We start from the raw sequence: 25,287 nt of genomic DNA on the forward strand, positions 1-25,287 counted from the left end.
TATATTCTCATATGTTATTATTGATGTTGGTTCGTCTTTGGACATGTTTGTCGCCCTCTCCTTGTTAAAAAAGGACTTCTTTCCTGAGTTTCCTCCCGCTCCAAGATCCTGCTAATTTGGTGTTATTCTGTTTTCTTTACCCTTTCCTTGTTTATTATTGGACTTCTATATGCTGCTCTGAGGGTGTGTGTGAGCTTATTTTTTCAATCCATTTGGATTTTTTCTGATTTGTTGTAGTAATTATTTTGTAACTGTGATATAATTATTTTATAAGAATATAATGTAAAATTTGTATTTAAAAGTATGTGCTATTTTTATAAGTTTTAGGTAATGAAACATATAATATATTTAGCATTCAACAACAATACATAGTGAGACATATATATATATATATATATATATATATAGAAAATCTTAATTTAATAAAAAAAAGATTTAAATTACATAATTATAATATTGTTTTATATAAATGGAGAAGATGTTATAAAAAAGAATTTTTCTAATGTACCACAATCGGTTTACTAATTTGAACATATCCAAGATTTTTTTTTTTAAATGTACACCCCCCATTCCATAGAACACATTTAACATGTTACATTCAATTTAAGATATTATATAAGTGTAGAATTGTAGATTTTTTTTTTCTTTCCAAATATAATTATAATGTCTATGTTAGTGAAAATTGAATTTTAAGGTAATCTTGTAAATATTGATCATTTTTCTTGACTTTTTAGGGCCCATATCTCTAATTTCTGATACCTATTTTAATTGTATTTTTTAGCCCAAAATTAAAGGGTTTGGGTAAAATAGAATAAAATTTAATACTTTTCATCCAAAAAAAAATTGAGCTTAAAATTGATAAGACAAACCTACAAAATAATCAATTTAAGGCCCAATTAGTCCAAATTGGATCAAAGTAAACCAAATTGGACCAAAATTAACCAAAGTATATTGAAATGGACCTAATGGACCAAAATGAACCAAAGTCGACAAAAATAGATCAAATGGATCAAAGTAGACCAAATGAACCCAAGTGGTTTGAAATGAACTAAATTGGACCTAAATGCTAATGTAGCTTAACATGAACATGACAACAATAAATGTTACTATTCAGCTTTTAGATATTATATAGATATAAATGGTAGATATCAAATAAAGAATTTGATAGATAACACAAAACATGACCATAATATATGTGATTATCCTTTTCATAATCCAAAGAAACTGTAGAAAAGACATGTTATAAGGAATATTAAGCAAGTACACAGTCAAGAAACGTAAACAAAACATAGTTCACACAAATTGAATCCAAATAAAAAAGCAAATGCTCAGACCATCTTTTGTAGTGATTTTCACCAAAAATCTCAAATTTCAACATATTTAACTAATAAATTACTGATTCTTTAAAAAACTTAAACACCTCTCACACATGGGCTTAAATTCCCCCTTAATAAGTGGAGCTCAATGCCAGAAATTTTTAATATTTTAAATGGGAGTTTTATTAATTAAAAAGTGGCTAAATCTCTTCTAAAGATTGTTGGAAACAATGGAAGAGTATTCAAACTAATTAACAAAATTATAAAGTAAAATTAGGATATAGTAGTATATAGAATAGATCAAAAACATATTTGACGGAGTTATAAAGAAAAAAAAAAGATTGAAACAAAATTATAAAGAAAAAGAACATGCTGATATGCTCATCACAAGTTTCCGAGCAGTTCTGAATATTCTTCATACCAAATTGCTGAGAAAAAGAGAAATTGTAGGCCACTAAGGTCACTGGGAACAATCCAAACCAAATTTTCATACACGTAATTTAATTACATATGAAAGCACTAAATGATAATACATGGCAACACCTTGTAATATTCTTCATGCCAAATTGCTGAGAAAAAGAGAAATTGTAGGAAACTAAAGGTCACTGGGAACAATCCAGTAAACCAAATTTTCATACACGTAATTTAATTTCATATGAAAGCACTAAATGATAATACATGGCAACACCTTGTAATAATAATACAAGAGCTTGACCTGCCACATTATTAGACAAGCACAAACACGAGTCATTCATGTGATGAAATGACCATTATTATATTCTCGATCACCCATATATAAAATCTTAATCATCCTATCTTTGTAATAGAAATGGTCACATTGATAAATTGACAATTCTCTTTAGAAATGCGATCAGCAATAATTTTCCTGTACCTTAGAAAAACTTCATCAATTATTGCATCTCCAAAATGACTAACAAGCATGGATTCAGCCACAGCTCTCATGTACTTTGCAACTTTGTATCCATCGTCACTAAATGCATTTGATGCATTGAATTCATCATCAAAACCATTCCATTTGATTGCAGAAACCTCCAAGTGATCAATTGAGAAATATCCTTCTTTTGAAACTTCGGTTTTCACTTCTAATGGGGATGGTGTGTATTGAGGGATATTGAAGGAATTCATTTTGTCTTCATCTATGAGTCCCTAGAATATACATCATATGGTTTAGCACAAAAGATTTTATGCAAATTTGAGAACAATTATTCTTTCCTAGTACAAATTGCTATAAATATATATATATATATATTTATATATATATATAATTATAATATATCAAAATCTAAAAATAAGAAGCACAAAGATACTTGTTAGTTGTTAGTTGTTATATTAGTACATGATCAAGAAACTCCTACAGGTCAACATCAACATATTTGGAGCCCCTTGATTTTTCAAAATTGCATGAACTAATTCAAAAATAAATAAATAAAATGTTCGTACAACAACACACCATACCGGACACACACACACATATAAACAAGTGGTGTCCAATTATTGACCAAACTACTCTCTACCTATGAAACACCTTAGGCACTCTATGGATTGATAGTGTGGTGGATGGAAGGGGAGAACTCTTGGTTTATCACACATCCTTTAAGTCCATTAAATCCACCACTTGAGTGTCCTCAAGGGACCCTAGGCAAGTATCTTAAATGCACAATATCACATACATGATTGAAAAACAAAAGAAAAAAAAAACACCTAACAATCAAATAATGTTACCATTTAAGAAGATTAATCATAAGTTAAGTTATTTATGAGCATATTTTTTGAAAATAAGTAGAAGAATCTCATTCAGTTATTAAATTTCCAGTAGTTTAAAAAATTTGGATTAAGCAATCAAAAATTTGGAATTCATTAATTAATTAGGAGTATACTAATCATAATTAAGTGAAACTAATAGAAACTTTCCATCATTTATTACCCAAAGTTTAATTTGTAGTAGCCAATGTTACCTCAGAGACCATGTCATTGAGTGCCATTGCCAAAAGCTCCCAAATATAACAACACTCTCTGCTAGACGGATCTTCACTTCTTCTCCCTAAAAAGGTTAATACCATTCCCCCTCCTGCCACCAACTCCTCTGCACGACACTTCAAAAACATTGAAAAATCTCTTTGATATTGCTCATAGTATGCCCTAAGAACATCTGGCGGGCTTGTACATGCCATGTATATGTTCCCTTTATTATTATCCAACCCTTCTGGAACCTATTGCACAATAAAATTCATATTATTAATGTATTTTTCATTGTCATGCTAGTAAAGTGAGAACTATATTAGGCAATTTACCATTATCAGATCTTGAATGGTTCTTTATTATTATTTATAATTCAATAGAAATAATGGGGGAGTGGTACGTGATTTAAGTCCTGAATGTCTTTGTTGTAAATATTAGGAGGTCGTGCCAATTGAGCTAGACCCTAAGCATATATATTTTGAATAGTTATATTGAAAGAGAATGCTAAAGCATGTATATTACCAAAAGCATATCTTAATTGACTCTGTTAACTTAGCAATACCAATCAACCTTAAGAATCCCCTCAAAAAAAAAAAAAAAGACCTTAAGAATATGGATAACTATGTCTTTATCTTCTGTATTTAAGATCAATTGAATGCTAGGGTTATTTAAGATCAATTGATAAGCATAGTTAGATTAAAGGAAAATGCTAAAGTGTATTACCAAAAACATATCTTACTATGACTTTGTTAACTTAGCAATACCAATTGGCCTAAAGAGTATGAATAGCAGAGTCTTTCTATTTAGTATTTAAGATTAATTAAATGCTAAGGTTATTGTTGAGTGATTGAAATATAAATTACTCATTACATAACTGCTCAATTTGACGTGATAGTTGGTGTAATAGTTGCATATAACATCTCTCTCATACCTGATATGAGAGGTATTTAAAAAATATAAAATAATAGAGGGATGTTGTATGCAATCATTACACAAAATAATAAATCATCACTTCGCAATAATAATGAGGTTTGAATTTCTTGCTTAAATTTCAAGATAAAGAATGCGAATTTCTTTTAGTATCAAAGCGAATTTCTTTGAATTTGAATCTTGTTTTCAGTCTACCTCTCATTTAAAAAGTTAAAAATCACATCAGTTGGCATTTAGATAAAGTGGTAGTTTATCAATCACATGATTATGGATATTATTAATTATGTTAATCTTTTTTCCCGATTTAACGAATATGTTACCTGAGATAACCATTGGAGACTATAAGAAGAGTGGACAAAATGCAGACTCTTGCTTGGAAAAAGCCTGCCATAGAAGGAACCAGGAGTTCCTGAGAACAAACATGGACCAATACCAGGCCCCATTTGATAACTCATTTGTTTTTGGAAGTTTGGCAATGACTTGAAAATGGTATTAAAGTCATTCCCTGGAAGGTCGTTCAAAAATACTTGATATTCAGGTGATTCATGACCTAGTTTTTGGCGAAGCTTGTCCACTACCTTGATAAGTTCAGAAACCAAAAACAAAGTGTTCGGTCCAGAAGAACAACCCAAGTCAGCGATGACTAGGCTCCTTGGCAAGGTGCTGCAGTAGAGATTGGTTATAGCTTCCTCTGAGATGTGTTTGGTCAAAGATATTACTTTTTTCTGTCCAAACCAATTAATAGTTTGAATGAGTTATGATCTACATTATTATGCACATAAACTTTTCAAATGACCGTCCTTTATCTATGATTTTGATTATAAGATACAAACATGCTAATTGCAATTTAACAATAAAGATAGAGATGAACTTAGTGTAAAACTATTTTAAACTGTTTTTTTTATGAAGTGCCAAGAACTTGTAATGCAACTGTCTTGGCACTTTCAAAGACTATATATATAAATATATATATATATATATATATTATTTTTCTTTTTAATAATCAATGACATAGCATGTTATAATTGGAGTAGTATTCCTCAAAAAATAAAATTTGAAACAAATCTTGGAGTAGCATTACTTTTTGGATTCATTGCTGACACAATTTTTATTGTGCACTAGATTATAGCAATCATATCAACCCTTGTTTTAAAAAGTATGAAAAAAAATGTTATGTATTGTAAAATCGTAATGAGCTGACATGTGCTCTTATTTTATTTTTTAAATGCTGAGTAAGCTAGCATGTATCTTATATTCAAACTATCTTAATTTTTCCTCCTCTTTGCATGCATAAGTCAATCAAACCAGGGCAGCAAAGTTTTGTTTTGTTTTGCATATTAATTAGAACACGATGTTTTCTCAAAAAAAAATTAGAACACAATGTGGCACACAGAATTGCCCATTTGGTACACTTGAGCAATCAATCAATTGGGAAATGGAAAAGTATGTACCCCACCTGTATGTACTTTGAAAAAACTGGTGGGAGGGGGTTGGTAATTAAGTTTACCTGAATCAGGGAGTTGCTTGCATAACTTGTTTCATCTATTCCACCATTCATGTGGAGCACTTGAACAACTTCCATCTCTTTCTCTGTCTCACTTTCTTTCGTATAGATGAGTGATTCTAAGAGTTTAAGCTGCAATTTTGTCATTGGAGTGGAACCCAATTTATAACCATTGGTACCTCTCTTTTCTCAAGAACTAGCGGTCATGATTTCGCTTTGGTTTCTTGGGCTACATTCACTGTACCAATGCTACTGAGTACTGACACAACCACTCTTACACTTTTTTGAGAAAAGAACCACTCTTACACTTAATTTCACAAATTGTGAAACTTGTAAAGTGGTCGGCGAAAAGTGGTGGGGCCGCATTCACAAGTTAGTAATGTGAAAAAAATATCGACTACTCACAATCATATAAATGAACAAGTCGTGAATTTAAGTATATAATTGGACGTGTTGCTAGAATTATTCAATCACGTACACTAGTCGAAGTTGGTTTCTTGGGCTACATTCATTGTATCAATGCTGATGAGTACTGACACAACCACTCTTACACTTTTTTCTTTTTTGGAGAAAAGAACCACTCTTACACTTAATTTCACAAATTGTGAAATTTGTACAATTATGAGTGGTCAACGGAAAGTGGCGGGTTGCATTCACAAGTTAGTAATGTGAAAAAAATATCGACTACTCACAATCATATAAATGAACAAGTTATGAATTTAAGTATATAATTGGATGTGTCGCTAGAATTATTCAATCACATACACTAGTCGAAGTTAGGTTTGTCTCAAATTCCTAAATTACAATAATGATAGATATCAACCAAGGAATTTGATAGATAACTAATTTATAAAGAGTATCCACAGAAGTGGAGCCAAATTTTTAGCTTTTTATCATTACAAAAAGTCACTTTATCTATTTTACATTTTCACATCCAACAACGGTGGTTTTATTTTAACTTTTAACACAATAAAATAATATAAACACTACAACAAAATAATATTTCATTCAACCACCAAAACACAACCACAACTAAAAGTAGTGTGACCGCATGGTGGACATTGGGAGAGACACAGAGAGGTAGTAAGGAGAGAGACAAAAGCAGTGTGAACACAATTTTTTTATTTATTTATTTTTTACCTTTTAGCTACAGTGCACAGCAAAAAGTAGCTGTGCACTATAGCTGTGGAGCCAAAAAATATAGGTTTGGCTCTACTATTGCAGGGTACATTTTGATATAGAGCATTACCATTAGGTGTGCTAAATGTGTTAAATGCTATAATATTTGACATTTGGCACACCAAACACTAAAAATAGAGCATCATCAGGTGTGTTATATGTGCCAAAATTTTGAGAAATGCTACAGTATGCTCTCAAATATGAGAGTGTACGGACAAGAATGCCAAAATTTTTATGCTTATTTTGTTCAGTTTTCTTCTCTCCTCCCAACACATCTCTTCTCGGACAACAACTTCAGAGTCTCCCAAGGTGCGCTTCAAGCTTTGGTCTCCGCTGCTGTGCTCTCCGGTGACCACTTCAACACCGCCCTCGTCCCCTCCGTTGTCGAGCGCCTCGGCGACGCCAAACAGCTCGTCCGCGACGCCACCTGGTGGTTCCTCCTCACGCTCATGCAGGTCTCTTCTCCATCCGTGACTCCTCACTTATGCTTAGAGTCACAAGAGCTGGGTTTGATGGATCTCCCACCTCTGACGCTTTTGGATTCTTTGATTTGGGATGGGTTTGATGGGTTTCCCACTTCGACGCATCACTCCCACAAGAACTGGGTTTTACGCTTTTGGGTTTTTTTTTTTAATGATATTTTAATGTGATGTATATATTATTTTAATGTATGAGATTGAAGAATATAACATTTGATAAATGAGATATTGTGAAATGATGTGCTAAAATGATAAAGTAGGTTTTTGACGTGTCAAAATGGCATTTTTCATGAGAGAGTTGATGAGAATGCTCTTAGTGGTGCTAAAAATAGCTATATATGATATAACTATTTAGCACCACTATTGCTAGTGCTCTTAGAATAAAAGTAGTGGTCTTGAATTTTTTTTGGACTTATTCCTGTATACTTGTTATATATTTATGTGGACGTTATCTCCTTATTACTATGCTTAATTTGTATAATTAAGCCATGATTTGCATTAGTTCCTATTATTTATCATTACATAATTTCTTGAATAAGATGCTATTCATTATGTGTAATTTTCTACTTTTAGGAAATCATGTGAGAAATATGAGTTTATAGGAATTTGTGAGAGAATGGAGGCCAAACTAGAATTAAAGTGGAGCTAAAGGACCATGCTTAAATGTCTAAGGAGGTGCAGCTGGAGTGCTTGGATCGTCTACCATGATTGGAAGCTTCAAATAAGGAAAGAAATTAAAGATGTAGAATCTGAGAAGGAAAAATCTAATTTGAGCACTGATCAGTATTTTGGGCGTATCTCTCTTCTCAAAAATCCAATTGACATAAGACTGGATGGGTTGGAACCGTGACTTAAATATCTACAACTTTTCAGTTTTGAGTTTTTCGAAATTATTAATTTTTGAAGGCCGAAATTCTCACAAGTTACTGCTGTAAATCTGGACGGAAATTAAAATAGTAAAAGTTTTATTTACTTTGGACTTTTGACGTTAGGGTTTTGAAGGGAGGCTGTGCAGAACGAATTTTGGCAGAGAAAAATTTGTATTTTTCTTTCTCTAATGGCAGCCTAAACTCTTTGCTAGGGCTAGGGTTATGTTTCTTCTATACTGTATGAATTTTCAATGTGATTCTTTCTAGGATTTTATCAACAACATATGTGATTGTTCAATTAGATTTCTTTTGATGTATTCTTCCATGCTTTCAATAAGTTCAATCATTTTTTTCTTATTGCTTAGATGAATTTCTAATAGTTTCAAATAGAAATTAGGTTTTAAAGTGAATGGGTTTTTCTGAAAACTTTTCTAGCTGCATTATTAATCTAGGTTATCATACATTCTTGAATTGTCTTAGTTCAACTGAATCATAAGTATTTAATTGTATAAGAACAATCAATTATGAAATATATAATTTCTTAGATCACAAAGAATTTCATATCGATATAGGGAAACACCTCGATGCCCTAGTATTTACATTATTTATTTAAATTAGTTTTTATTATTATTCTTGTTAACAATCACCAAGCAAAATTATTTTCTTCTTTACCCAAAATTTTGTTTAATTATATTGTCTTTAAATCTATCCTGCTCCTTGTGGTTCGACCTCGGCACTTCGAGAATTATATTGCTATGGTCTCCTAAACTTAGGAGTGAGCAAGCAAGAGTTTACCTGCATCATTAGTCATATGAGAGGTGGCACCTGAGTCAGGAATCCATTTAGGATCGTTGGGATTTGATATAGAGAGTGCTGCTAAGGCTTGTGGTATCTCTTCATCTTGATAGGCATGGTCGTATCAATTTCTACAATTGAAAGTGTGCGCACCAAAAATGTGGTTAATGGGCCAACCCCCACTTGGGCTCACAATCTACTTGTAGTGTGGGTTTTGAGTTTCCTACTCTGGGTAGTTCATGACACAGAGACTCCATAAAGCAACCTTACACTACGAATTCCCCTACTCTTCTGATGCTTCTCTTGCTCCCTCTATTCTTAGTTTCTTATGGAACCTTTCAACCACCCCCTAGCTTGAGATTAGTGGAGGGTTTATAATTACTTTCTTGTTATCCTTAAGTGGGTGTTTAGTTAGGAGTGGGGTGTGGTAGAAGTGGCATCGGAACTGATTCCCATATCAGAAGATTTGCCCAGCAAATTGCCAGCAAATTGCACTCCCCGGCTAGGTTAGAGTTGATTGGCAAGGTCTCACCTTTGCCGTTCATGCCATAATGGCTCCATTGTGGTTTTTGGGCTTTGGATGGGTGTTTAGGCCTGTTTGGGCCAAGGTTGTGGGCCCAACAAAATACACAACCGCACATGGTGTCTCGAGGTCTAAGGCTCAAGGCCTAATAAGTTCAAGGAATCGTACACGTGGCATCATCGTAATGGATTCTATGAACAAAGGGCCTGAGGGGGAATAATGCCCCATATAGAAAGCCTTATGTCTAGGCTTGTTGCAGATTTGACAAATGATGGAGGGTCATTGGTGTTGGCTAATAAGTGTAATTTTTACATGATTTTTATTATCCTCTTATTTATTAAAATTGTTAGTTTTCCTTTATTTCTTTTGATTTGATTTGATTTTAAATTATATTTATCTATTCGTTGCAGATTTGACAAATGATGGAGGGTCATTGGTGTTGGCTGATAAGTGTAATTTTTACATGATTTTTATTATCCTCTTATTTATTAAAATTGTTAGTTTTCCTTTATTTCTTTTGATTTGATTTGATTTTAAATTATATTTATCTATTCATTTGTGTTTTGAAGGAATGAGAAGATTTCAGATTAATCTACAAGGGCTTTACATACAAAGTGGGGCTAGGCCAATTGAATCAAGTCAACTTACATCTAGCCAAGCATGAATTCAAGAGAAGACCGACCCAATTAAATTTAAGTCCAATTGGAGCAAGGAATCAAAGGAAATTTGCACCAAATCCAAGTCCAATTCGGATTAGGATTCCAGGCTGCACATCAGTTAGTATTTTCAGCATAAATTTGGGCTCAGATGTCCAATCGAGATTATTCAAGTTGTGCTGGAAATTTAATTTAAAGGGCCTACAACTTTGTAGTTTACCAAAAGCCCGAATTCTGAAGTTAAATGGGCCAAAATAGTCGGTTAAGTGAAGCCTAAAAATCTGGGATTTTCTCCAAACGGGAATTCAACTTGTAATAGGATTCCTTGACCTATTTAAAGGCTCTTTAGGGAAAAATTCAGGGAGGCCAGTGCTAGGGCTGCAGGTGCCGCATTTGAAGAATTTTCTTTGGAATCTTTCTGAGGACAAAGGGGCGTCGCTTCATGTTGATCAACCAATTCCCATGAAACACATAAGTTTTATTTGTTTTCTTTTCAATTTTATTATGAACTAAATTTTATTTTCTAGAGCGTTGATGTAGTCTAGCAATGAACACACAATTTATATTCTGAGTTATTTTATTTTTAATATTTCCATGATCGAGTGTTTAATTCTTATTCTTAATGCTTAATATTTCTTTTTACGAATTATTGATTGATCAAGTGAATGACAATGAGACTGAGAGGTGATTTGTAATTTTAGTTCTAGAATTAAACACCATTAGTTGAGCGAAAGTAGAGATGCTTTACTGCGATTAGTGTGATTTTTCAGAAAATTCAAAGTACGTAATGAGTCTCCAATTAATTAAATTCACATAGAGATATGAAATTGTTATTTGAAGATATTTTTGATATTATTCGAGAGAAGATATTGAATACTAAAGGAATTTTTAATCATCAACGGGAGATTATTAGAATTTAATAATTAGGAAGAATAAATTGTGTGGGATTTGTTAGGTAAAATCAACTGCTCTAGATCCATTCTTATTATATTTCTACACTGTTAGATTTATACGCTTTGTTAAATCTTTTTATTCGTAGATTTATTTTTATTAAATAGTTTAATTTAATTCAGATAATAGAATATTCCATTTATTTTCGATTTTCCAAATAGTAATTAATTTATTGAATTTCGGTATTCAATAACATAGTTAATCCCTGTGAGTTTGACATTCGTTTTCTAAAAACACTTTACTACTTGTTACGATTCTATGCGCTTGTAGATTATTTTTCACGAACAAGTTTTTTGGTGCCGTTGCCAAGGATTAACTATTTGTTATTGATATTGATACTAGCTAGATATTTACTACTTTGGATTTTATTTTATTTATTCAATTTTTTTTATTATAAATTAGGTGCATCTGAGTTTGTTTTCTTTCTTTTCAGGAATTAGAAGTATATGCCCCGATTTAAATTAGAGTAGACACTCTTTGATCCGAAATTGAAAGAACCTTACGTCAGCTCAAGAAAGAAAAGAAGGAGGCCAACACATCTTTATCTAATATGGCTGATCAAGAGCAAAAGGCGTTAAGAGATTATGCTATGTCCTCGGTAAATGGAGCTACATCGAGCATAAGGAGGCCAGCCATACAAGTCAATAATTTTGAGATCAAGCCGGCCATCATTCAGATGATACAGCAGACTGTCCAGTTCAGGGGGCTGTCACAAGAGGATCCTAATGTCCATATTGCAAATTTCTTGGAGATTTGTGATTCTTTTAAACATAATGGAGTGACAGATGATGCGATTCGACTAAGGCTTTTTCCCTTCTCACTTTGGGATAAAGCAAAAGTTTGGTTGAATTCTTTGCCACATGGCATCATTACTACGTGGGAGGAGTTGGCACAAAAATTTTTAGCAAAATATTTCCCTCCCGCAAAGACAGCAAGTTAAGGAATGATATCACCACCTTCATCCAATTTGAGGGTGAATCATTATATGAAGCATGGGAGAGGTACAAAGATTTATTGCGAAGGTGTCCTCATCATGACCTTCCAGCATGGCTTCAACTGCAAACATTCTACAATGGTCTAGGAGCTACAAACAAATCTATGGTTGATGCAGAAGCCGGTGGAGCTTTAATGAGTAAAACTCATGAGGCAGTCTATGAACTTTTGGAAGAATTGGCATCCAACAACTATCAATGGCCTACAGAAAGAGCAATGCCAAGAAGGACAGCTGGAGTTTTAGAACTTGATTCTATTACCTCATTGGCAGACAAATGGCAACTTTGTCTCAACAACTAGGTAAAATTAATGTTAATGCTATTCAAACTAATGTTGTTTGTGATCATTGTGCAGGAAATCATTCAAGTTTCGACTGCCAAATGGGAAATCCTTTTGCCCAATCGAGTTATGGACAAGCAAATTACGTGTCAAATTTTCAACGTCAAAATAATCCATACTCAAACACATACAATCCTGGATGGAGGAATCACCCCAACTTCTCATGGAGCAATAACCAAGGGCTGGCTAAACCACCTCAGCAATTTCCACAGCAAGAGAAGAAGCCGACACTTGAGGACATGTTCATGCAGTACATACAGAAGACAGACGTGGCGATCCAAAACAACTCAGCTTCAATTCGTAATCTTGAGGTGCAGATCGGCCAGCTCTTAAGCATGCTCACAGAAAGAACTGCAGGAACTTTGCCAAGCAACACTGTCACCAATCCGAAAGAACATGTAAAGGCAATATCATTGAGAAGTGGACAAACATATGAGGAGCCAAAAGTAACAAATGCCAAAGAAAATGAAGCTGTGGATAAGTTAAATGGGCCAAAATAGTCGGTTAAGTGAAGCCTAAAAATCTGGGATTTTCTCCAAAATGGAATTCAACTTGTAATAGGATTCCTTGACCTATTTAAAGGCTCTTTAGGGTAAAATTCAGGGAGGCCAGTGCTAGGGTTGCAGGTGCCGCATTTGAAGAATTTTCTTTGGAGTCTTTCTAAGGACAAAGGGGCGCCGCTTCATGTTGATCAACCAATTCCCATGAAACACATAAGTTTTATTTGTTTTCTTTTCAATTTCATTATGAACTAAATTTTATTTTCTAGAGCGTTGATGTAGTCTAGCAATGAACACACAATTTATATTTTGAGTTATTTTATTTTCAATATTTCCATGATTGAGTGTTTAATTCTTATTCTTAATGCTTAATATTTCTTTTCACAAATTATTGATTGATCAATTGAACGACAATGAGACTGAGAGCTGATTTGTTATTTTAGTTCTAGAATTAAACACCATTAGTTGAGCGAAAGTAGAGATGCTTTACCACGATTAGTGTGATTTTTCAGAAAATTCAAAGTACGTAATGAGTCTCCAATTAATTAAATTCACATAGAGATATGGAATTGTTATTTGAAGATATTTTTGATATTATTCGAGAGAAGATATTGAATACTTAAGGAATTTTTAATCATCAACGGGAGATTATTAGAATTTAATAATTAGGAAGAATAAATTATGTGGGATTTGTTAGGTGAAATCAACTGCTCTAGATCCATTCTTATTATATTTTTACACTACTAGATTTTTACGCTTTGTTAATTCTTTTTATTCGTAGATTTATTTTTATTAAATAGTTTAATTTAATTCAGATAGTAGAGCATTCCATTTATTTTCGATTTTCCAAATAGTAATTAATTTAGTGAATTTCGGTGTTCAGTAACATAGTTAATCCCTGTGGGTTCGACATTCGTTTTCTAAAAACACTTTACTACTTGTTACAATTCTGTGCGCTTGCAGATTATTTTTTCGCGAACAAGTTTTTGGCGCCGTTGCCGGGGATTAACTATTTGTTATTGATATTGATACTAGCTAGATATTTACTACTTTGGATTTTATTTTATTTAATCAATTTTTTTTTTAATTAGGTGCATTTGAGTTTGTTTTCTTTCTTTTCAGGAATTAGAAGTGCATGCCCCGATTTAAATTAGAGCAGACACTCTTTGATCCTGAAATTGAAAGAACCCTAAGTCAGCTCAATAAAGAAAAGAAGAAAGAGGCCAACACATCTTTATCTAATATGGCTGATCAAGAGCAAAAGGCGTTAAGAGATTATGCTATGCCCTCGGTAAATGGAGCTACATCGAGCATAAGGAGGCCAGCCATACAAGCCAATAATTTTGAGATCAAGCCGGCCATCATTCAGATGATACAGCAGACTGTCCAGTTCGGGGGGCTGTCACAAGAGGATCCTAATGTCCATATTGCAAATTTCTTGGAGATTTGTGATACTTTTAAACATAACGGAGTGACAGATGATGCGATTCGACTGAGGCTTTTTCCCTTCTCACTTAGGGATAAAGCAAAAGTTTGGTTGAATTCTTTGCCACATGGCATCATTACTACGTGGGAGGAGTTGGCACAAAAATTTTTAGCAAAATATTTCCCTCCCGCAAAGTCAGCAAAGCTAAGGAATGATATCACCACGTTCATCCAATTTGAGGGTGAATCATTATACGAAGCATGGGAAAGGTACAAAGAATTATTACGAATGTGTCCTCATCATGACCTTCTAGCATGGCTTCAAGTGCAAACATTCTACAATGGTCTAGGAGCTACAAACAGATCTATAGTTGATGTAGCAGCCAGTGGAGCTTTAATGAGTAAAACTCATGAGGCAGCCTATGAACTTCTGGAAGAATTGGCATCCAACAACTATAAATGGCCTATAGAAAGAGCAATGCCAAGAAAGACAGCTGGAGTTTTAGAACTTGATTCTATTACCTCATTGGTGGCACAAATGGAAACTTTGTCTCAACAACTAGGTAAAATGAATGTTAATGCTATTCAAACTAATGTTGTTTGTGATCATTGTGCAAGAAATCATTCAAGTGTTGACTGCCAAGTGGGAAATCCTTTTGCCCAATCGAGTTATGGACAAGCAAATTACGTGTCAAATTTTCAACGTCAAAATAATCCATACTCGAACACATACAATCCTGGATGGAGGAATCACCCCAACTTCTCTTGGAGGAATAACCAAGGGTAGGCTAAACCACCTCAACAATTTCCACAGCAAGAGAAGAAGCCGACACTTGAGGACATGTTCATGCAGTACATACAGAAGACAAACGTGGCGATCCAAAACAACTCAGCTTCAATCCATAATCTTGAGGTGCAGATCGGTCAGCTCTCAAGCATGCTCACAGAGAGGACTGCAGGAACTTTGCCGAGCAATACTGTCACCAATCCGAAAGAACATGTAAAGGCAATATCATTGAGAAGTGGACGAACATATGAGGAGCCAAAAGTAACAAATGCCAAACAAGATGAAGCTATAGATAATGAGGAGTGAAAGATGATGGAAGCCGAGTCAAAGATGAAAGAAGTGGAGCAAGCTAAGAAGATTAAGGAGAATGGAAAAAGCTTCAAAATCCAAAAGATCCAGGGAAGTTACTTTTGAGACTTATTCTCCTTCAATTTATGATCCACCAATTCCTTTTCCGCAAAGATTAAGAAAAAATAATGTGGATGATCAGTTTTCTAAATTTCTAAGTATATTTAAGCAATTGCATATTAATATTCCTCTCATTGAAGCTTTGGAACAAATGCCTAAGTATGCTAAATTTTTGAAGGATATTATATCAAAGAAGCGGAAATTGGAGGAGCATGAAACAGTAATGCTGACAGAGGAGAGTAGTGCAATCTTACAAAAGAAGCTGCCACCTAAGCTAAAAGATCCAGGGAGTTTCACTATCCCTTGCACTATAGGAAAATCTTATTTTGATAGAGCTTTATGTGATTTACGGGCAAGTATTAATCTAATGCCTCTCTCTGTTTTCATGAAATTGGGTCTTGGAGAAGTAAAGCCGACCACTATCTCTTTACAATTGGCGGATAGATCTATTAAATATCCAAGAGGAGTCATTGAGGATGCATTAGTAAAAGTTGACAAGTTCATCTTCCCGGCTGACTTCATTGTCCTTGATATGGATGAGGACGAGGATACCCCTTTGATATTGGGTCGACCTTTCCTTGCGACGGGGAGAACCTTAATTGATGTCCAGCAAGGAAAACTTGTTTTGAGGGTTGGAGAGGATGAGGTCACTTTTGATGTATTTAAGCCTATGAAATTTCCTTCCGAGAGACATTCTTGTTTTCAAATAAGTGACCGAGACATGATCATGGCCAATGAGACTTGTGCAATTGATTTTCTAAAGTTACCACTTGAGGTATGTCTTACTCGCTCTACACCTGTAAAATTCAATGATGAAGAGGTTAAAGAGTGTGAAAGATATTTGGAGGCTACACCACTCTTTCCTCCTTCAATGCAACCAAAAGTGGAAGACTTAAAATCATGTCAGCCAACATCTCCACCAGAGGAACCACCTAAACTTGAGCTCAAACCACTTCCATCAAATTTAAGGTACACTTCCTTAGGCCAAGACTCTATTTTTCCAGTTATTTTTAACAGTTCTTTGAGTGATGTAGAGGAGGAAAAGTTGCTGAGAATCTTGTGGGAACACAAAATGGCTTTGGGTTGGACCATCTCTGACAACAAAGGAATTAGTCCTTCAATTTGTACATACAAGATTTTAATGGAGGATAAATATAAGCCGATTGTCCAACCCTAGAGAAGATTGAACCCATCAATGCAAGAAGTGGTGCATAAAGGAGAGCTGAAGCGTATATTGGAAAAGACCGCGAATATCTCTCGTACAAACTGGGCGAGAAAATTAGATGATGCTTTATGCATTCAAAACACCGATCGGGATGTCACCATACCGGCTCGTTTATGGAAAAGCATGCCATCTCCCGGTGGAACTAGAACACAAAGCCTATTGGGCGACAAGGATATAAGCAGTTGGCGAGAAGAGAATATTGCAAATCAATGAGATGGATGAGTTCCGCAATGATGCTTATGAGAATGCTTGAATTTACAAAGATAAAACTAAGAGATGGCATGATAAGCATATTCTAAGTAGGGAATTCGAAGTCAGGCAAAAAGTTCTATTATTTAACTCAAGACTTCAACTCTTTCTAGGAAAGCTGCGCTCTCGGTGGTCAGGACCGTTTGTGGTAACCCAAGTTTTTCCCTATGGGGCGGTTGAAGTCCATCATGAAGAAAAAGGGACATTTAAAGTAAATGGACAGAGATTCAAAACCCTATATGGATGGAGACTTTAACTCAGAAAAATGCTCCATTGATCTCATCAGTAAATAAGGATGAGAGAATAACGTCTAGCTATAGACATTAAATAAAGTGCTTTTGGGAGGCAACCCAAGTTTTTTTTTTTTTTTTTTTTTTTTTTTTTTTTTTTTTTTTTTTTTTTTTTTCTTTATTTTTTATTTCTTTATCTTATTGTTTTTATTTCATTTTGTAGGAATAAAGAGACCAAAGAAATCTTCAATGGGTACACGGTTGCACCTTAAGGAAAAATATTCAATAAAAATCAGGGGAGCCTCTCTTCTCCTTTCTCATTCTTTTATTTAGTTTTTCTTCCTTTTTCCCATTGAGGACAATGTGAAATTTAAGTTTGGGGAAAGGGATTTTATTTTTAATATTTCAAAAAAAAAAAAAATTGCCTATGATAAGAATATGGTTGAAAATTCTTATAATTTTTAGGAATCATTCTCATTGCTTAAGTCCATTTGTTAATTCTTTACTTGATCTTGTTTAATTTGATATGATCATTAATCATTGTGCATACCTAGAGAAATTTTATGTGAATTTTGTAAATTTGGATGGTCTCTACTTATTCTAGAACTTGTTAAATTATACATAATATTACTTGGGAAGTGATTTAGGAATTCTTTGAATCGATTGAGCCTTTCAAGCTTACCTCTTTATTATCTTTATCCCTAGTTATCCAACTGATCTATTCTTACACTTGGTTGAAGAAAAGAGAAGATATATGAGTGTTTAAAAAAAAAAAAAAAAAAAAGAAGAAGAAGAAAATTGTACAAAGTTCCATTTACTTCAATGTTTTGAGTTGCTTAGTAACTAGGGGTATTCATTACCAATGTTTACTCTTACGTCAAATCGTAACTTGAAATATGATTATGCAAAAGCACTTTAAGTTTGTGACTTGTTGAGTAACTAGGTGCATCCATCACAAATGCCTACATTCACGTCAAAAGATAAGTGAAGACTAGAAGTAAGTAAAATATATATATATATATATATATATATTTGATGAAGAGAGGTATTTTGAGATATTTGGCAAGGTCTCACCTTTGCCGTTCATGCCATAATGGCTCCATTGTGGTTTTTGGGCTTTGGACGAGCGTCTAGGCCTGTCTGGGCCAAGGTTGTGGGCCCAACAAAATACACAACTGCACATGGTGTCTCGAGGTCCAAGGCTCAAGGCCCAACAAGTTCAAGGTCTTGTACACGTGGCATCATCGTAATGGATTCTATGAACAATGGGCCTGAAGGGGAATAATGCCCCATATAGAAAGCCTTATGTCTAGGCTTGGTGCAGATTTGACAAATGATGGAGGGTCGTTGGTGTTGGCTTTGTTGATTCATAGATTGTGATGGTCGTTGTGATTGACCAGAGGATCTACTTGGAGTGCTTCCAGAATGTGAACCACAACTGTGTTGTGATGGAGTAAATCCTTGCCCTCTTGAACTAAAATGATTGCCTCCACGGTGCCCTGGATTTCGATTATGTGAATTTCCTCTGCCTCTATTTTGGCTTTGAGAGAAGAAGGCTTGATTTTCATTCAAGCTACTATCTTGATGTCTGTGTTCATAGATGGATAAAGAAGTAACAAATTTTTCAAAAGAGGGGAGGGGTGATCTTACTTGCATTGCAGTGACAAAGTTGTCATATTTGTTGTTAAGACCATTGAGATTTGAGAACCCAATAAACCTTATCCTCATCATCCACAGAGTTGTGTATTGCTGCTAGTTCATCACAAATTACCTTTAACTCATAAAGGTATTCATCTAGCGATCGATGATTCTCTTTGCGAATTTCTTGAAGTCTCCGTGTAAGGTCGCGTGTCCTCTCCTTTGAGGAGTTAGCAAACCAATCTTCAAGACACTTCCACACCTCTTGTGCGATGGTCAAGCCAACAGTAAGACTTCGAACTTCTGAAGTCAAAGTCGCTATGATAAGGCTTTTTATGAGTTGGTCATCTTTCTTCCATGTGGCATATTATGGGTTTGGCTCTTCTTTTCCATCTGAGGAGATTTGCAATGCCTTAGGTTGGTTTGGGTTTTCCACAATGTGGTCCACCATTTGAATGCTCTCAATTAATGGTGGCAGTTGGTCTCTCCACATGACAAAATTTTTCGTAGATAATTTTTCCCCAACCATTGCAACAATTTGTGCAATGGTGGTGATATTGAGAGAGGATGATGATGTAGACAAAGCCATAAGCAAGATAAAGAAAAAAAAAAAGAAAAAGAAGAGAGATAGAAGGTTTTACACTACCACAACAAATGTGGTTTGCTTTGATACCATAAAGAAGAAACTGAGTAATTGTATTATTCAAAGGGCCTCCTCTCAATGTCAATGAGAGAAGTTATACATATGTATTTATATACAAATGATGAGTGTTTGTACAGAGAAGAATTTCAAAATGATTCAAGGTGTATAATTATGAGTGGAGTGATTTTCTCTTGGAGCCAAATCATTTGCTGATCTTCAGTAACGGTAAGAGAGCCAAATATGGTGTTGATTGAGTGATGGCAAAGGATTTTGTGTGATTTGTCTAGGAATGAATGATTTCCAAATTTGTTGCTCTGTTAGTCTTTCCTTTTGTGTATTGCTGATTTTTCTTCTTCTTTAACCATTCCCCCTGTAAGGTTGAATTTATTCAACCATCTTATTGGCTTTATTCCGTGCCAAATTTGCTTGTAATTCAGCATTTAGTAACCCTGTATTTAGGTGGGTTTGATGTAAGGGTAGTGAGTGAGATAGAGTGAAGTTTGCTCAAGAGTGTGCAAGAAAACAGAGTGTCGCGGCTGGGTCTCGCTGGTGACTCGCGGCTTCAAGCCGCCAGAAGCAACCTCACGTGCCAAGCATGCTGGAAGGTGAACAGTCTGCTAGCTGGAGCACTACAGGACAAAACAAGACAACTGGCCATACGGTTATCTCGCGACTGGATCTCGCGACTTAGTCAAGCCGCGAGGTCAAGCCGCGAGCCACCCCTGTTTTGTAGAATTCTGACGTTTCACATTCCTCTCCACTCCAGTATAAATACCCCTATTACCCACGATTAAAAGAGAGCTTCCAGAGAGAATTTTGAGAGAGAAACCCTAAAGAAAAACCAGATTGTTTCACCCACAATCTCTACCTTAGAATCTCTTCAAATTCCTCAACTCTCTTCCTCTCCATTGTCAAATCCTTGAGAGGCATTATACCAAACCAGGTTCTCACCATCATCATCATTATGAGTCTGTTGTTTGGATTTCTGGGAAGCAGTTAGGAAGGAACCAATCTTCATTGGTTGATGCTACGGTCTAGTAGCGGAATCCGGAAAGCTAGAAAAGAAAAAGGTTCGGCGCAACCTCGTTGGAGCAAGAAGCTTGGAGGGCTTAGGTGCACTGGGTAGATTAGGCTTGGAGGGTCTATTGCTGTCCTTGTATCCCAACTATATTTTCTAGTGGATTGATTACCGCTTGGAGGGCGGCGGAGAGGTTTTTCGCCGAGGACTTCGGTTTCCTCTTCGATAACACATCGCGTGTTGTCTTTGTGTTTGCATCTTCCTTCCTCTATCTTTGCCTTTAAATTATCTGCTGTGGATTTTATTTTGTTATGGCTTAGATAGTATTTAATCAATTTCGTATGATAGCATATGTTAAGTTTCCGCACACTAGTTGTTTGACATATTGCTTGAATTGATTAAGTTGTTATTTGGGGGTCTAAACGTTCAAAGGTGTTTTTACACGTTTTTGAACTTTCAATTGGTATCAGAGCGGGTACACTGATATTGGTTTCATTACCATTGTGTGATCCTTGACTCCCTTTTGAGATGGATAGGTCTCAATCCCTAAATGCACCTCCATATTTTGATGGTAGTAATTATGCTTTTTGGAAGGTTCGAATGAGAGCTTTTCTGTGTTCTATTGATGAATCCGTTTGGGATGCTGTTGAGATTGGTTGGACCAAACCAGAGGCACCCAAATCCACATGGGATAAGGCAGCACTTGCTGCATCTAATGCTAACAGTAAAGCACTCAATGCTATTTTCTGTGGTGTGTCTCCAGATGAATTTCACAGGATTTCTCATATTACCGTGGCCAAGGAAGCATGGGAGATTTTGGAAACTACCTATGAAGGCACGAAGAAAGTGAAAGACACCAAGTTACAAATGCTGACCACTCGGTTTGAGGAGCTCAAAATGAGTGAGGATGAGTCTTTTGACTCTTTTTATGGGAAGTTAAATGAAGTGGTTGTCAGCAAGTTCAACTTGGGGGAGAAAACGGAGGACTCGAAGATTGTAAGGAAGATCCTTCGATCATTGCCGGAAAGCTTCCGAGCTAAAGTGACAGCAATTGAAGAGAGCAAGGACCTCGATGACATCAAAGTGCAAGAGCTGGTTGGTTCTCTGCAGACTTATGAGATGTCACTGCCCAATCAACGGAAGAGTAAATCTCTTGCTCTAAAGACCATTAATGAGAAGGTAGAAGATCAAGACTCATCGGGAGAAGATGTGATTGACAAAGATGTTGCATACCTTGTCAAAAATTTCAAAAAGTTTTTGAAATTCAAAAATAATGGCAAATTTGATGATAAAAGAAAATTCCAAAGTTCTGGAAGGGAGAAAAGGGAATTCAAAAGGAAAGATGGAAAAGAATCCCAACCTACACAAGGTGTCACTTGTTTCGAATGTAATGGGCATGGACACTTCAAGAAGGAATGTCCGAATTATTTGAAATCGAAAGGTAAAGTGTATGCCACAACCTTGAGTGACTCGGATTCGTCTGACTCAGAGTCTGAAGAGAGCTGTGATGGAGAGGGGAAATATTCGGCTTTTATGACTATAGCTCATGTTGAGTCTTCAGATGAGCTGAACCTGCTTGTGCGAGACCTTGGAGAACATAGTGATGATGAATCACTAGGACTTATTGAAGAATCGGATGCTGAAGAAGATGGAAGTACAGCGAATCTTCAGGAGAAGTATAACTCTCTCTTGGAGAAGTCCGGGGAATACACAAGGGTGGCCAAGGCTGCTGTGAGAAAAATGAAGAAGGCTGAGGAGGACTACAAAAGTCTCCTAATCCGATATAAGGAGGCCAAATGTGAGATAGAAACTCTAAATGGAGAGTTGTCCGAAGCTTACACAAAAGTAAGATTTCTTGAGAGTGAGGTTGTGCAAGCAAATGCTAGAGTCGAGAGGGTCACCACCAAGAAGCTAGATGATGTAATCTCATCTCAAAAGAGCTTCTCAGACAAATCCGGATTGGGATATACCGGAGGAGGTAGTTCGTCTGGAAATGTTAGTAAAGGAGTGAAGTTTGTAAAGGCTGAAGCTCCAGTTGTAGCTAACCTTACTGGTGAGAAGCTCGAGGTGGAGGAGAAGAAGAATTTGGTGAACCAACGGATGTTAAATCCTCGCAATCAGTTTGCAGACAGATCTGAATCTCGTGCCAAGTCACGTCCTCGACCACAAAGAGGTCCTAGAGGAACCTATGTGTGCCACTATTGCGGACTTCAAGGGCATACTCGACCGAATTGCCAAAAGTTGAGAGCAAAGAATAGTGCAACTCCTCAAAGGTCAGGAGGACCTAGAAATGATAGGAGAATTTGGGCTGGAGATCAATCTAGAGATCAGAATGGTGATCTCGGAATGATGAACGTGATGAAGATGATTGGTGCATTCACCAACTGCTTGGAGAGCTTCTTACGAAGGTTTGAAAGCCCTAACTCCCGTACCCAATCCTATAAGGAAATCACCCCAAACGCAAGTGACGTGAGGGTGAATAAGGGTACTCATGCATAAGCATTACAACATGTCCATGCATTAATACTTCCTATGCTTTGTGACTATGTTTGTTTGTTTTGCTTGCTATTTTTGCTGTTTTGATTGTTTGCTTGTCTACTTGTGAATTTGTTTAATTTTGTCGTATCAATCCTTTTGTTTATTGTGTCAAAAATCCAAAAACCACATAAAAATTAGAAAATCAAAAAGCTTGATTGACTTTGTTGAGCTTTTGTCTCAAAACTTGTTTTGCCTTGTACCTTTGTGCTAATGGCTTTGTGCATTTTCGAACATTACTTGTTTTCATGCACATATATCTCTGTGGGAAAAATCTTGAAATCTTTGTGATTGTTGTAAATAGATCTTCAAACTTGTCATGAATGATTAGTGAATGGTTTTGTTGATCTTGAGACTTGCATAGACTTGTGTCTATATATCTTCCCACTCTTTATTTTTGTTTTGTTAAAAAGAGCTCACCAAATGTAAATCTCCAAATGAAAAGAGATATTGAGCTGCAAAAGCCTGTCGCACATTCTAGTATTTGACTAGGAAAAAGGGTAAGCGACCTTATATTGAAATGAATGTTTATTCAAAAAGCCAAAGGCTTATTCCTTAAAGTGAAATATCATATATCACTCTCACAATGAGAGGTGATTGTCTCAAAAAGATCAATTGTTTTGATTGAAAGTGGAGTCAAATGTAAAGCTCCAAATCATGTTATCAAGTTTATGTGGGAGGTCATATATACATATTTCTATAATTGAAATGGGTCACATGATCTAGTGCTAATTGTGTATGCCTTGGTTGAATTGATCATTGAAGCTTCACATTAGACGAAGGACTATCTCATTGTTGATATCCACACACAACACACAAGTTTATGTTCAATAAATGCCATATTCATTTGTGTGATTGTACTTGTTGAAATGTGTTTTCACATGCTCAATCTTTGTTAATTCAAGCACAAAAAGATTTTTGAGTATTTTAGGTGTGTTTGGAAAGTATTTTGTTTGAAAAATCTGAAAATTTCAAAAATCCAGTTTTTGCCCTGTTTTGGCGGCTCTGTCGTGGGTATGTCAAGTCGCGAGCCTCAGTCGCACCTTCCCTGGTCATTTTTGGCGACTTGTTCGCGAGTGGAAGGTCCAGTCGCGAGGTTCACTCAGAGATTTTCGCGGCTCAGCTCGCGACTTACTCGCGGGTAGACCTTCCAGTCGCGAAAAACACTTAGAAAAATTTTTCAAAATTTTGTTCTTGAGTGCTTTGGCGGCTTGAGCTGGCGACTGTGTGGCGACTTAATCCAGTCGCGAAAATTGCGTGTTTGGCAGAAATAGGAGCAATTTTAAAACTTGTTTCAGTTTTTCCCTCTAATATTTGTGACTGTTCATCTTCTCCCTCCCAAACACTCCGTGCTCCCATTTCCAATCTCCATTGTTGCATACTTGTAGCTCAAAATCTTCAAGTCACAGGTATGGGGTTTCTGTTCTGCCACTCTTTTATACTTGATTTTGTGCTTTTCCCCTTGATCTTTCGCATATATTTGTGTTTCAGAAATGGGTTTGTGTTTCGGAATTTGCTCCTTGTTCACGCTTAGATTGCGAATGTTGCTGCTAGAATATGATTTGTTCTTAGTTGTTTCTCTATTACTTTTCATTCTGTGCTTAGCTATGTGATTCTTTGATTTTCACTGATCTTTGAGCTGTTGAGTTGTTTCATTTTTTTTTGGGGTTGTGAGTTTAATGTGCTAAATATGCCTGCTCTTTTGTGTTAATCTTTTGGGAGCATACTGATTATGTGTCATATCATTTTCCAGTTTTTGTCTCATTGACATATAATTGCCTTTAAGTTTGTCTCTATATCTGATGCTGTTATGTGTATTTCCTATCTTAGGCTTGCTTTTCCATGTGATTGATCTAAGTAGCCTGTGTTTAAATGCTTCAAGTTCAGTTGTATGGATGATATCTCTTTGATAATTACATGTGACTAACTTGTTTTACACGTATATTACTCTGTATTGTTGTGGCCTCTTCTGATTGATCACAGATGGCTCCCTCACCTCCTAAGAAGAAAACTACTACGAAGAAGGCTGACAAAAGGTTGAAAATGGATTCTAAGCTTTTTAGGTCAGTTCATCACTTTGAGAGATACAGGGATAACTTCTTGAGTGCAGGAATT

The 25,287-nt window shown here is 35.5% G+C and overlaps 4 protein-coding genes and 2 non-coding genes across 6 annotated transcripts; 3 read left to right on the top strand and 3 right to left on the bottom strand.

The window, feature by feature from the left end:
* Positions 1-1,901: 1,901 nt before the first annotated feature.
* LOC115967561 (salicylate carboxymethyltransferase-like) lies at positions 1,902-5,936 on the bottom strand. Its single transcript, XM_031086679.1, has 4 exons — positions 5,734-5,936; positions 4,547-4,951; positions 3,293-3,547; positions 1,902-2,483 (listed from the first exon to the last, which is right to left on the bottom strand). The coding sequence occupies exons 1-4, from the start codon at positions 5,875-5,877 to the stop codon at positions 2,124-2,126; spliced, it is 1,164 nt and encodes a 387-aa protein (XP_030942539.1). The 5' UTR covers positions 5,878-5,936; the 3' UTR covers positions 1,902-2,123.
* Positions 5,937-11,732: 5,796 nt separating this feature from the next.
* LOC115966405 lies at positions 11,733-12,475 on the top strand. Its single transcript, XM_031085646.1, has 2 exons — positions 11,733-12,025; positions 12,115-12,475. The coding sequence occupies exons 1-2, from the start codon at positions 11,733-11,735 to the stop codon at positions 12,473-12,475; spliced, it is 654 nt and encodes a 217-aa protein (XP_030941506.1).
* On the bottom strand, positions 12,116-12,222 carry LOC115969703. Its single transcript, XR_004087051.1, has one exon. It is a non-coding gene; the product is annotated as a small nucleolar RNA R71 (small nucleolar RNA).
* A 1,782-nt stretch (positions 12,476-14,257) lies between the features above and the next one.
* LOC115966406 lies at positions 14,258-15,226 on the top strand. Its single transcript, XM_031085647.1, has one exon. It carries the CDS (start codon positions 14,258-14,260, stop codon positions 15,224-15,226), a length of 969 nt encoding a protein of 322 aa, XP_030941507.1.
* Positions 14,642-14,748, bottom strand: LOC115969707. The gene has a single exon (XR_004087056.1). It is a non-coding gene; the product is annotated as a small nucleolar RNA R71 (small nucleolar RNA).
* Positions 15,227-15,593: 367 nt separating the features above from the next.
* LOC115966407 lies at positions 15,594-16,811 on the top strand. The gene has a single exon (XM_031085648.1). The coding sequence runs from the start codon at positions 15,594-15,596 to the stop codon at positions 16,809-16,811; it is 1,218 nt and encodes a 405-aa protein (XP_030941508.1).
* Positions 16,812-25,287: the final 8,476 nt, after the last annotated feature.

This window comes from Quercus lobata, chromosome 11 (genome assembly GCF_001633185.2).
Source record: "Quercus lobata isolate SW786 chromosome 11, ValleyOak3.0 Primary Assembly, whole genome shotgun sequence".
Lineage (NCBI taxonomy): Eukaryota > Viridiplantae > Streptophyta > Magnoliopsida > Fagales > Fagaceae > Quercus > Quercus lobata.